The sequence below is a fragment of the Rhopalosiphum maidis genome, chromosome 2 (genome assembly GCF_003676215.2).
Source record: "Rhopalosiphum maidis isolate BTI-1 chromosome 2, ASM367621v3, whole genome shotgun sequence".
NCBI lineage: Eukaryota > Metazoa > Arthropoda > Insecta > Hemiptera > Aphididae > Rhopalosiphum > Rhopalosiphum maidis.
Genome location: NC_040878.1, coordinates 92,897,722 through 92,911,532, shown reverse-complemented (window position 1 = coordinate 92,911,532; position 13,811 = coordinate 92,897,722). Strand labels below are relative to the sequence as shown.

The following is a 13,811-nucleotide window of genomic DNA, read 5'->3' as shown; positions in this document are numbered from 1 at the left end:
TTTTACGCCGTTTCGGGTCGGGGATATTAGGGTCGATGGTGCTGTCCAAAATATTAAAAGAACGACTTTACTTGGTACTAGACCATTAATAATGCATGCTTGTGATACATGGCCCACGACTCACGGAGAAGATAATAGACTAGCTACCGTGGGTAGAAAATTCCTTAGGGAGATTTACGGACCAAAAATAAACGAAAACAAGACACACGAAATAAGATCTAACAGAGAATTGCAGGAGTTATTTGGAAAATCAGACATAATAGCGGCGATACGCCACAAAGGACTAAGATAGCTGGGACATTCATTAAGGGCTAAATCAATACCAAATTCTGTATTAAGATTGACTCCTCAGGGAAGGACGATTGGAAGACCGAAACAGAGATGGACGAACACAATTACAAAAGAACTAAACCAACTTGGGATAGATAATTATATTTAAGCAGCATTAAATAGAGACAAGATGGAAGGAAGGTTGTAAGTGTTATAACTGCTACTGGTTTTCGTTAGTATTATATCCTTATTTTTATCGGTTTATAAGAGATATTTATCCTTATTGTTATTATTATTGTATTGTTACTTATTATCTGAAAATCGAGGTTACGAAAAATTTCTTGGTAATATAAGGCAAAAGTAAGCAAAGCGTTACAAGAGGAACGGAATTACTGATTTGAAGTGCAAGTAAACGGGGACTCAACATTATACATGCGAATCGGTACGAACAAATATCAGAGGAAAAATGTAGCCGGACTACAGGTCGGTGGAAAAATGTTTGAGAAGATAGATGATTATTAATATTTAGGCACTAATTTAAGTAGCACTAACGAGAGCCACGAAAAAATAAAAAAAACGAATGACATCAGAAAATAAATATTTTTACGCCGTTTCGGGTCGGGAATATTAGGGTCGATGGTGCTGTCCAAAATATTAAAAGAACGACTTTACTTGGTACTAGACCATTAATAATGCATGCTTGTGATACATGGCCCACGACTCCCGAAGATGATAATAGACTATCTACCGTGGATAGAAAATTCCTTAGGGAGATTTACGGAACAAAAATAAACGAAGACAAGACACACGAAATAAGATCTAACAAGAATTGCAGGAGTTATTTGGAAAATCAGACATAATAGCGGCGATACGCCACAAAGGACTAAGATGGCTTGGACATTCTCTAAGGGCTAAATCAATACCAAATTCTGTATTATGATTGACTCCTCAGGGAAGGACGATTGGAAGACCGATACAGAGATGGACGAACACAAATACAAAAGAACTAAACCAACTTGGGATAGATAATTATATTTAAGCAGCATTAAATAGAGACAAGATGGAAGGAAGGTTGTAAGTGTTATAACTGCTACTGGTTTTCGTTAGTATTATATCCTTATTTTTATCGGTTAATAAGAGATATTTATCCTTATTGTTATTATTATTGTATTGTTACTTATTATCTGAAAATCGAGGTTACGAAAAATTTCTTGGTAATATAAGGCAAAAGTGAGCAAAGCGTTACAAGAGGAACGGAATTACTGATTTGAAGTGCAAGTAAACGGGGACTCAACATTATACATGCGAATCGGTACGAACAAATATCAGAGGGAAAATGTAGCCGGACTACAGGTCGGAGGAAAAATGTTTGAGAAGATAGATGATTTTAAATATTTAGGCACTAACTTAAGTAGCACTAACGAGAGCCACGAAAAAATAAAAAAAACGAATGACATCAGAAAATAAATATTTTTACACCGTTTCGGGTCGGGAATATTAGGGTCGATGGTGCTGTCCAAAATATTAAAAGAACGACTTTACTTGGTACTAGACCATTAATAATGCATGCTTGTGATACATGGCCCACGACTCACGGAGAAGATAATAGACTAGCTACCGTGGGTAGAAAATTCCTTAGGGAGATTTACGGACCAAAAATAAACGAAAACAAGACACACAAAATAAGATCTAACAGAGAATTGCAGGAGTTATTTGGAAAATCAGACATAATAGCGGCGATACGCCACAAAGGACTAAGATAGCTGGGTCATTCATTAAGGGCTAAATCAATACCAAATTCTGTATTAAGATTGACTCCTCAGGGAAGGACGATTGGAAGACCGAAACAGAGATGGACGAACACAAATACAAAAGAACTAAACCAACTTGGGATAGATAATTATATTTAAGCAGCATTAAATAGAGACAAGATGGAAGGAAGGTTGTAAGTGTTATAACTGCTACTGGTTTTCGTTAGTATTATATCTTTATTTTTATCGGTTTATAAGAGATATTTATCCTTATTGTTATTATTATTGTATTGTTACTTATTATCTGAAAATCGAGGTTACGAAAAATTTCTTGGTAATATAAGGCAAAAGTGAGCAAAGCGTTACAAGAGGAACGGAATTACTGATTTGAAGTGCAAGTAAACGGGGACTCAACATTATACATGCGAATCGGTACGAACAAATATCAGAGGAAAAATGTAGCCGGACTACAGGTCGGTGGAAAAATGTTTGAGAAGATAGATAATTTTAAATATTTAGGCACTAACTTAAGTAGCACTAACGAGAGCCACGAAAAAATAAAAAAAACGAATGACATCAGAAAATAAATATTTTTACGCCGTTTCTGGTCGGGGATATTAGGGTCGATGGTGCTGTCCAAAATATTAAAAGAACGACTATACATGGTACTAGACCATTAATAATGCATGCTTGTGATACATGGCCCACGACTCACGGAGAAGATAATAGACTAGCTACCATGGATAGAAAATTCCTTAGGGAGATTTACGGACCAAAAATAAACGAAAACAAAACACACGAAATAAGATCTAACAGAGAATTGCAGGAGTTATTTGGAAAATCAGACATAATAGCGGCAATACGCCACAAAAGACTAAGATGGCTTGGACATTCTCTAAGACCTAAATCAATACCAAATTCTGTATTAAGATTGACTCCTCAGGGAAGGACGATTGGAAGACCGAAACAGAGATGGACGGACCAAATACAAAAGAACTAAACCAACTTGGGATAGATAATTATATTTAAGCAGCATTAAATAGAGACCAGATGGAAGGAAGGTTGTAAGTGTTATAACTGCTACTGGTTTTCGTTAGTATTATATCCTTATTTTTATCGGTTTATAAGAGATATTTATCCTTATTGTTATTATTATTGTATTGTTACTTATTATCTGAAAATCGAGGTTACGAAAAATTTCTTGGTAATATAAGGCAAAAGTGAGCAAAGCGTTACAAGAGAAACGGAATTACTGATTTGAAGTGCAAGTAAACGGGGACTCAACATTATACATGCGAATCGGTACGAACAAATATCAGAGGAAAAATGTAGCCGGACTACAGGTCGGTGGAAAAATGTTTGAGAAGATAGATGATTATTAATATTTAGGCACTAATTTAAGTAGCACTAACGAGAGCCACGAAAAAATAAAAAAAAGAATGACATCAGAAAATAAATATTTTTACGCCGTTTCGGGTCGGGGATATTAGGGTCGATGGTGCTGTCCAAAATATTAAAAGAACGACTTTAATTGGTACTAGACCATTAATAATGCATGCTTGTGATACATGGCCCACGACTCACGGAGAAGATAATAGACTAGCTACCGTGGATAGAAAATTCCTTAGGGAGATTTACGGACCAAAATAAACGAAAACAAAACACACGAAATAAGATCTAACAGAGAATTGCAGGAGTTATTTGGAAAATCAGACATAATAGCGGCGATACGCCACAAAGGACTAAGATGGCTTGGACATTCTCTAAGGGCTAAATCAATACCAAATTCTGTATTATGATTGACTCCTCAAGGAAGGACGATTGGAAGACCGAAACAGAGATGGACGGACCAAATACAAAAGAACTAAACCAACTTGGGATAGATAATTATATTTAAGCAGCATTAAATAGAGACCAGATGGAAGGAAGGTTGTAAGTGTTATAACTGCTACTGGTTTTCGTTAGTATTATATCCTTATTTTTATCGGTTTATAAGAGATATTTATCCTTATTGTTATTATTATTGTATTGTTACTTATTATCTGAAAATCGAGGTTACGAAAAATTTCTTGGTAATATAAGGCAAAAGTGAGCAAAGCGTTACAAGAGAAACGGAATTACTGATTTGAAGTGCAAGTAAACGGGGACTCAACATTATACATGCGAATCGGTACGAACAAATATCAGAGGAAAAATGTAGCCGGACTACAGGTCGGTGGAAAAATGTTTGAGAAGATAGATGATTATTAATATTTAGGCACTAATTTAAGTAGCACTAACGAGAGCCACGAAAAATAAAAAAAACGAATGACATCAGAAAATAAATATTTTTACGCCGTTTCGGGTCGGGAATATTAGGGTCGATGGTGCTGTCCAAAATATTAAAAGAACGACTTTACTTGGTACTAGACCATTAATAATGCATGCTTGTTATACATGGCCCACGACTCACGAAGATGATAATAGACTATCTACCGTGGATAGAAAATTCCTTAGGGAGATTTACGGAACAAAAATAAACGAAGACAAGACACACGAAATAAGATCTAACAGAGAATTGCAGGAGTTATTTGGAAAATCAGACATAATAGCGGCGATACGCCACAAAGGACTAAGATGGCTTGGACATTCTCTAAGGGCTAAATCAATACCAAATTCTGTATTATGATTGACTCCTCAGGGAAGGACGATTGGAAGACCGATACAGAGATGGACGAACACAAATACAAAAGAACTAAACCAACTTGGGATAGATAATTATATTTAAGCAGCATTAAATAGAGACTAGATGGAAGGAAGGTTGTAAGTGTTATAACTGCTACTGGTTTTCGTTAGTATTATATCCTTATTTTTATCGGTTTATAAGAGATATTTATCCTTATTGTTATTATTATTGTATTGTTACTTATTATCTGAAAATCGAGGTTACGAAAAATTTCTTGGTAATATAAGGCAAAAGTGAGCAAAGCGTTACAAGAGAAACGGAATTACTGATTTGAAGTGCAAGTAAACGGGGACTCAACATTATACATGCGAATCGGTACGAACAAATATCAGAGGAAAAATGTAGCCGGACTACAGGTCGGTGGAAAAATGTTTGAGAAGATAGATGATTATTAATATTTAGGCACTAATTTAAGTAGCACTAACGAGAGCCACGAAAAAATAAAAAAAACGAATGACATCAGAAAATAAATATTTTTACGCCGTTTCGGGTCGGGAATATTAGGGTCGATGGTGCTGTCCAAAATATTAAAAGAACGACTTTACTTGGTACTAGACCATTAATAATGCATGCTTGTGATACATGGCCCACGACTCACGAGATGATAATAGACTATCTACCGTGGATAGAAAATTCCTTAGGGAGATTTACGGAACAAAATAAACGAAGACAAGACACACGAAATAAGATCTAACAAGAATTGCAGGAGTTATTTGGAAAATCAGACATAATAGCGGCGATACGCCACAAAGGACTAAGATGGCTTGGACATTCTCTAAGGGCTAAATCAATACCAAATTCTGTATTATGATTGACTCCTCAGGGAAGGACGATTGGAAGACCGATACAGAGATGGACGAACACAAATACAAAAGAACTAAACCAACTTGGGATAGATAATTATATTTAAGCAGCATTAAATAGAGACAAGATGGAAGGAAGGTTGTAAGTGTTATAACTGCTACTGGTTTTCATTAGTATTATATCCTTATTTTTATCGGTTAATAAGAGATATTTAACCTTATTGTTATTATTATTGTATTGTTACTTATTATCTGAAAATCGAGGTTACGAAAAATTTCTTGGTAATATAAGGCAAAAGTGAGCAAAGCGTTACAAGAGGAACGGAATTACTGATTTGAAGTGCAAGTAAACGGGGACTAAACATTATACATGCGAATCAGTACGAACAAATATCAGAGGGAAAATGTAGCCGGACTACAGGTCGGAGGAAAAATGTTTGAGAAGATAGATGATTTTAAATATTTAGGCACTAACTTAAGTAGCACTAACGAGAGCCACGAAAAAATAAAAAAAACGAATGACATCAGAAAATAAATATTTTTACGCCGTTTCGGGTCGGGAATATTAGGGTCGATGGTGCTGTCCAAAATATTAAAAGAACGACTTTACTTGGTACTAGACCATTAATAATGCATGCTTGTGATACATGGCCCACGACTCACGAAGATGATAATAGACTATCTACCGTGGATAGAAAATTCCTTAGGGAGATTTACGGAACAAAAATAAACGAAAACAAGACACACAAAATAAGATCTAACAGAGAATTGCAGGAGTTATTTGGAAAATCAGACATAATAGCGGCGATACGCCACAAAGGACTAAGATAGCTGGACATTCTCTAAGAGCTAAATCAATACCAAATTCTGTATTAAGATTGACTCCTCAGGGAAGGACGATTGGAAGACCGAAACAGAGATGGACGAACACAAATACAAAAGAACTAAACCAACTTGGGATATACAATTATATTTAAGCAGCATTGAATAGAGACCAGATGGAAGGAAATTAGTAAGTGTTATAACTGCTACTGGTTTTCGTTAGTATTATATCTCTATTTTTATCGGTTTATAAGAGATATTTATCCTTATTATTATTATTATTGTATTGTTACTTATTATCTGAAAATCGAGGTTACGAAAAATTTCTTGGTAATATAAGGCAAAAGTGAGTAAAGCGTTACAAGAGGAACGGAATTACTGATTTGAAGTGCAAGTAAACGGGAATTCAACATTATACATGCGAATCGGTACGAACAAATATCACAGGGAAAATGTAGCCGGACTACAGGTCGGAGGAAAAATGTTTGAGAAAATAGATGATTTTAAATATTTAGGCACTAACTTAAGTAGCACTAACAAGAGCCACGAAAAAATAAAAAAAACGAATGACATCAGAAAATAAATATTTTTACGCCGTTTCGGGTCGGGGATATTAGGGTCGATGGTGCTGTCCAAAATATTAAAAGAACGACTATACATGGTACTAGACCATTAATAATGCATGCTTGTGATACATGGCCCACGACTCACGGAGAAGATAATAGACTAGCTACCGTGGATAGAAAATTCCTTAGGGAGATTTACGGACCAAAAATAAACGAAAACAAAACACACGAAATAAGATCTAACAGAGAATTGCAGGAGTTATTTGGAAAATCAGACATAATAGCGGCAATACGCCACAAAAGACTAAGATGGCTTGGACTATTCTCTAAGAGCTAAATCAATACCAAATTCTGTATTAAGATTGACTCCTCAGGGAAGGACGATTGGAAGACCGAAACAGAGATGGACGGACACAAATACAAAAGAACTAAACCAACTTGGGATAGATAATTATATTTAAGCAGCATTAAATAGAGACAAGATGGAAGGAAGGTTGTAAGTGTTATAACTGCTACTGGTTTTCGTTAGTATAATATCTTTATTTTTATCGGTTTATAAGAGATATTTATCCTTATTATTATTATTATTATTGTATTGTTACTTATTATCTGAAAATCAAGGTTACGATAAATTTATTGGTAATATAAGGCAAAAGTGAGCAAGGCGTTACAAGAGGAACGGAATTACTGATACTGTGTGCAAAAAAACGGGGACTCAACATTATACATGCGAATCGGTACGAACAAATATCAGAGGGAAAATGTAGCCGGACTACAGGTCGGAGGAAAAATGTTTGAGAAGATAGATGATTTTAAATATTTAGGCACTAACTTAAGTAGCACTAACGAGAGCCACGAAAAAATAAAAAAAACGAATGACATCAGAAAATAAATATTTTTACGCCGTTTCGGGTCGGGAATATTAGGGTCGATGGTGCTGTCCAAAATATTAAAAGAACGACTTTACATGGTACTAGACCATTAATAATGCATGCTTGTGATACATGGCCCACGACTCACGGAGATGATAATAGACTAGCTACCGTGGATAGAAAATTCCTTAGGGAGATTTACGGACCAAAAATAAACGAAGACAAGACACACGAAATAAGATCTAACAGAGAATTGCAGGAGTTATTTGGAAAATCAGACATAATAGCGGCAATACGCCACAAAAGACTAAGATGGCTTAGACATTCTCTAAGAGCTAAATCAATACCAAATTCTGTATTAAGATTGACTCCTCAGGGAAGGACGATTGGAAGACCGAAACAGAGATAGACGGACACAAATACAAAAGAACTAAACCAACTTGGGATATACAATTATATTTAAGCAGCATTAAATAGAGACCAGATGGAAGGAAAGTTAGTAAGTGTTATAACTGCTACTGGTTTTCGTTAGTATTATATCTTTATTTTTATCGGTTTATAAGAGATATTTATCCTTATTATTATTATTATTGTATTGTTACTTATTATCTGAAAATCGAGGTTACGATAAAATTTATTGGTAATATAAGGCAAAAGTGAGCAAAGCGTTACAAGAGGAACGGAATTACTGATTTGAAGTGCAAGTAAACGGGAACTCAACATTATACATGCGAATCGGTACGAACAAATATCACAGGGAAAATGTAGCCGGACTACAGGTCGGAGGAAAAATGTTTGAGAAGATAGATGATTTTAAATATTTAGGCACTAACTTAAGTAGCACTAACAAGAGCCACGAAAAAATAAAAAAAACGAATGACATCAGAAATAAATATTTTACGCCGTTTCGGGTCGGGGATATTAGGGTCGATGGTGCTGTCCAAAATATTAAAAGAACGACTATACATGGTACTAGACCATTAATAATGCATGCTTGTGATACATGGCCCACGACTCACGGAGAAGATAATAGACTAGCTACCGTGGATAGAAAATTCCTTAGGGAGATTTACGGACCAAAAATAAACGAAAACAAGACACACAAAATAAGATCTAACAGAGAATTGCAGGAGTTATTTGGAAAATCAGACATAATAGCGGCAATACGCCACAAAGACTAAGATAGCTGGGACATTCATCTAAGGAGCTAAATCAATACCAAATTCTGTATTAAGATTGACTCCTCAGGGAAGGACGATTGGAAGACCGAAACAGAGATGGACGGACACAAATACAAAAGAACTAAACCAACTTGGGATAGATAATTATATTTAAGCAGCATTAAATAGAGACCAGATGGAAGGAAGGTTGTAAGTGTTATAACTGCTACTGGTTTTCGTTAGTATTATATCTTTATTTTTATCGGTTTATAAGAGATATTTATCCTTATTGTTATTATTATTGTATTGTTACTTATTATCTGAAAATCGAGGTTACGAAAAATTTATTGGTAATATAAGGTAAAAGTGAGCAAAGCGTTACAAGAGGAACGGAATTACTGATTTGAAGTGCAAGAAAAACGGGGACTCAACATTATACATGCGAATCGGTACGAACAAATATCAGAGGAAAATGTAGCCGGACTACAGGTCGGTGGAAAAATGTTTGAGAAGATAGATGATTTTAAATATTTAGGCACTAACTTAAGTAGCACTAACGAGAGCCACGAAAAAATAAAAAAAACGAATGACATCAGAAAATAAATATTTTACGCCGTTTCGGGTCGGGGATATTAGGGTCGATGGTGCTGTCCAAAATATTAAAAGAACGACTTTACATGGTACTAGACCATTAATAATGCATGCTTGTGATACATGGCCCACGACTCACGGAGAAGATAATAGACTAGCTACCGTGGATAGAAAATTCCTTAGGGAGATTTACGGACCAAAAATAAACGAAAACAAAACACACGAAATAAGATCTAACAGAGAATTGCAGGAGTTATTTGGAAAATCAGACATAATAGCGGCGATACGCCACAAAAGACTAAGATGGCTTGGACATTCTCTAAGAGCTAAATCAATACCAAATTCTGTATTAAGATTGACTCCTCAGGGAAGGACGATTGGAAGACCGAATCAGAGATGGACGGACACAAATACAAAAGAACTAAACCAACTTGGGATAGATAATTATATTTAAGCAGCATTAAATAGAGACCAGATGGAAGGAAGGTTGTAAGTGTTATAACTGCTACTGGTTTTCGTTAGTATTATATCTTTATTTTTATCGGTTTATAAGAGATATTTATCCTTATTATTATTATTATTATTGTATTGTTACTTATTATCTGAAAATCGAGGTTACGATAAATTTATTGGTAATATAAGGCAAAAGTGAGCAAGGCGTTACAAGAGGAACGGAATTACTGATTTGAAGTGCAAGTAAACGGGGACTCAACATTATACATGCGAATCGGTACGAACAAATATCAGAGGAAAAATGTAGCCGGACTACAGGTCGGTGGAAAAATGTTTGAGAAGATAGATGATTTTAAATATTTAGGCACTAACTTAAGTAGCACTAACGAGAGCCACGAAAAAATAAAAAAAACGAATGACATCAGAAAATAAATATTTTTACGCCGTTTCGGGTCGGGGATATTAGGGTCGATGGTGCTGTCCAAATATTAAAAGAACGACTTTACATGGTACTAGACCATTAATAATGCATGCTTGTGATACATGGCCCACGACTCACGGAGAAGATAATAGACTAGCTACCGTGGATAGAAAATTCCTTAGGGAGATTTACGGACCAAAAATAAACGAAAACAAAACACACGAAATAAGATCTAACAGAGAATTGCAGGAGTTATTTGGAAAATCAGACATAATAGCGGCAATACGCCACAAAAGACTAAGATGGCTTAGACATTCTCTAAGAGCTAAATCAATACCAAATTCTGTATTAAGATTGACTCCTCAGGGAAGGACGATTGGAAGACCGAAACAGAGTTGGACGGACACAAATACAAAAGAACTAAACCAACTTGGGATATACAATTATATTTAATCAGCATTGAATAGAGACCAGATGGAAGGAAATTAGTAAGTGTTTATAACTGCTACTGGTTTTCGTTAGTATTATATCTCTATTTTTATCGGTTATAAGAGATATTTATCCTTATATTATTATTATTGTATTGTTACTTATTATCTGAAAATCGAGGTTACGAAAAATTCTTGGTAATATAAAGCAAAAGTGAGTAAAGCGTTACAAGAGGAAACGGAATTACTGATTTGAAGTGCAAGTAAACGGGAATTCAACATTATACATGCGAATCGGTACGAAAAAATATCACAGGGAAAATGTAGCCGGACTACAGGTCGGAGGAAAAATGTTTGAGAAAATATATGATTTTAAATATTTAGGCACTAACTTAAGTAGCACTAACAAGAGCCACGAAAAAATAAAAAAAACGAATGACATCAGAAAATAAATATTTTTACCGCCGTTCGGGTCGGGGATATTAGGGTCGATGGTGCTGTCCAAAATATTAAAAGAACAACTATACATGGTACTAGACCATTAATAATGCATGCTGTGATACATGGCCCACGACTCACGGAGAAGATAATAGACTAGCTACCGTGGATAGAAAATTCCTTAGGGAGATTTACGGACCAAAAATAAACGAAAACAAAACACACGAAATAAGATCTAACAGAGAATTGCAGGAGTATTTGGAAAATCAGACATAATAGCGGCCAATACGCCACAAAAGACTAAGATGGCTTGGACATTCTCTAAGAGCTAAATCAATACCAAATTCTGTATTAAGATTGACTCCTCAGGGAAGGACGATTGGAAGACCGAAACAGAGATGGACGGACACAAATACAAAAGAAACTAAACCAACTTGGGATAGATAATCTATTTTAAACAGCATTAAATAGAGACAAGATGGAAGGAAGGTTGTAAGTGTTATAACTGCTACTGGTTTTCGTTAGTATAATATCTTTATTTTTATCGGTTTCTAAGAGATATTTATCCTTATTATTATTATTATTATTGTATTGTTACTTATTATCTGAAAATCAAGGTTTACGATAAATTTATTGGTAATATAAGGCAAAAGTGAGCAAGCGTTAAAGAGGAACGGAATTACTGATACTGAGTGCAAAAAAACGGGGACCAACATTATACATGCGAATCGGTACGAACAAATATCAGAGGAAAATGTAGCCGGACTACAGGTCGGAGGAAAAAATGTTTGAGAAGATAGATGATTTTAAATATTTAGGCACTAACGTAAGTAGCACTAACGAGAGCCACGAAAAATAAAAAAAACGAATGACATCAGAAAATAAATATTTTTACGCCGTTTCGGGTAGGGGATATTAGGGTCGATGGTGCTGATGTCCAAAATATTAAAAGAACGACTTTACATGGTACTAGACCATTAATAATGCATGCTTGTGATACATGGCCCACGACTCACGGAGAAGATAATAGACTAGCTACCGTGGATAGAAAATTCCTTAGGGAGATTTACGGACCAAAAATAAACGAAAACAAAACACACGAAATAAGATCTAACAGAGAATTGCAGGAGTTATTTGGAAAATCAGACATAATAGCGGCAATACGCCACAAAAGACTAAGATGGCTTGGACATTCTCTAAGAGCTAAATCAATACCAAATTCTGTATTAAGATTGACTCCTCAGGGAAGGACGATTGGAAGACCGAAACAGAGATGGACGGACACAATACAAAAGAACTAAACCAACTTGGGATAGATAATTATATTTAAGCAGCATTAAATAGAGACAAGATGGAAGGAAGGTTGTAAGTGTTTAACTGCTACTGGTTTTCGTTAGTATTATATCTTTATTTTTATCGGTTTATAAGAGATATTTATCCTTATTATTATTATTATTGTATTGTTACTTATTATCTGAAAATCGAGGTTACGATAAATTTATTGGTAATATAGGCAAAAGTGAGCAAGGCGTTACAAGAGGAACGGAATTACTGATACTGTGTGCAAAAAACGGGGACTCAACATTATACATGCGAATCGGTACGAACAAATATCAGAGGGAAAATGTAGCCGGACTACAGGTCGGAGGAAAAATGTTTGAGAAGATAGATGATTTTAAATATTTAGGCACTAACTTAAGTAGCACTAACGAGAGCCACGAAAAAATAAAAAAAACGAATGACATCAGAAAATAATATTTTTACGCCGTTTCGGGTCGGGGAATATTAGGGTCGATGGTGCTGTCCAAAATATTAAAAGAACGACTTTACATGGTACTAGACCATTAATAATGCATGCTTGTGATACATGGCCCACGACTCACGGAGATGATAATAGACTAGCTACCGTGGATAGAAAATTCCTTAGGGAGATTTACGGACCAAAATAAACGAAGACAAACAACACGAAATAAGATCTAACAGAGAATTGCAGGAGTTATTTGAAAATCAGACATAATAGCGGCAATACGCCCCAAAAGACTAAGATGGCTTAGACATTCTCTAAGAGCTAAATCAATACAAAAATTCTGTATTAAGATTGACTCCTCAGGGAAGGACGATTGGAAGACCGAACCAGAGATAGACGGACACAACATACAAAAGAACTAAACCAACTTGGGATAGATACAATTATATTTAAGCAGCATTAAATAGAGACCAGATGGAAGGAATTAGTAAGTGTTATAACTGCTACTGGTTTTCGTTAGTATTATATCTTTATTTTTATCGGTTTATAAGAGATATTATCCTTATTATTATTATTATTGTATTGTTACTTATTATCTGAAAATCGAGGTTACGATAAATTTATTGTAATATAAGGCAAAAGTGAGCAAAGCGTTACAAGAGGAACGGAATTACTGATTTGAAGTGCAAGTAAACGGGGACTCAACATTATACATGCGAATCGGTACGAACAAATATCAGAGGAAAAATGTAGCCGGACTACAG

General features: G+C 35.2%; 2 protein-coding genes across 2 annotated transcripts; both read left to right on the top strand.

Moving 5' to 3' along the window:
• Nucleotides 1-9,666: 9,666 nt before the first annotated feature.
• Nucleotides 9,667-10,014, top strand: LOC113552684. Its single transcript, XM_026955527.1, has one exon. It carries the CDS (start codon nucleotides 9,667-9,669, stop codon nucleotides 10,012-10,014), a length of 348 nt encoding a protein of 115 aa, XP_026811328.1.
• Nucleotides 10,015-10,539: 525 nt separating this feature from the next.
• Nucleotides 10,540-10,887, top strand: LOC113552683. The gene has a single exon (XM_026955525.1). It carries the CDS (start codon nucleotides 10,540-10,542, stop codon nucleotides 10,885-10,887), a length of 348 nt encoding a protein of 115 aa, XP_026811326.1.
• The last annotated feature ends 2,924 nt before the right edge of the window (nucleotides 10,888-13,811 follow it).

Bases quoted from the DNA above. Each gene is read 5' to 3' on its own strand.
- LOC113552684 (XM_026955527.1), top strand. From the start codon at position 9,667: ATGCATGCTTGTGATACATGGCCCACGACTCACGGAGAAGATAATAGA.
- LOC113552683 (XM_026955525.1), top strand. From the start codon at position 10,540: ATGCATGCTTGTGATACATGGCCCACGACTCACGGAGAAGATAATAGA.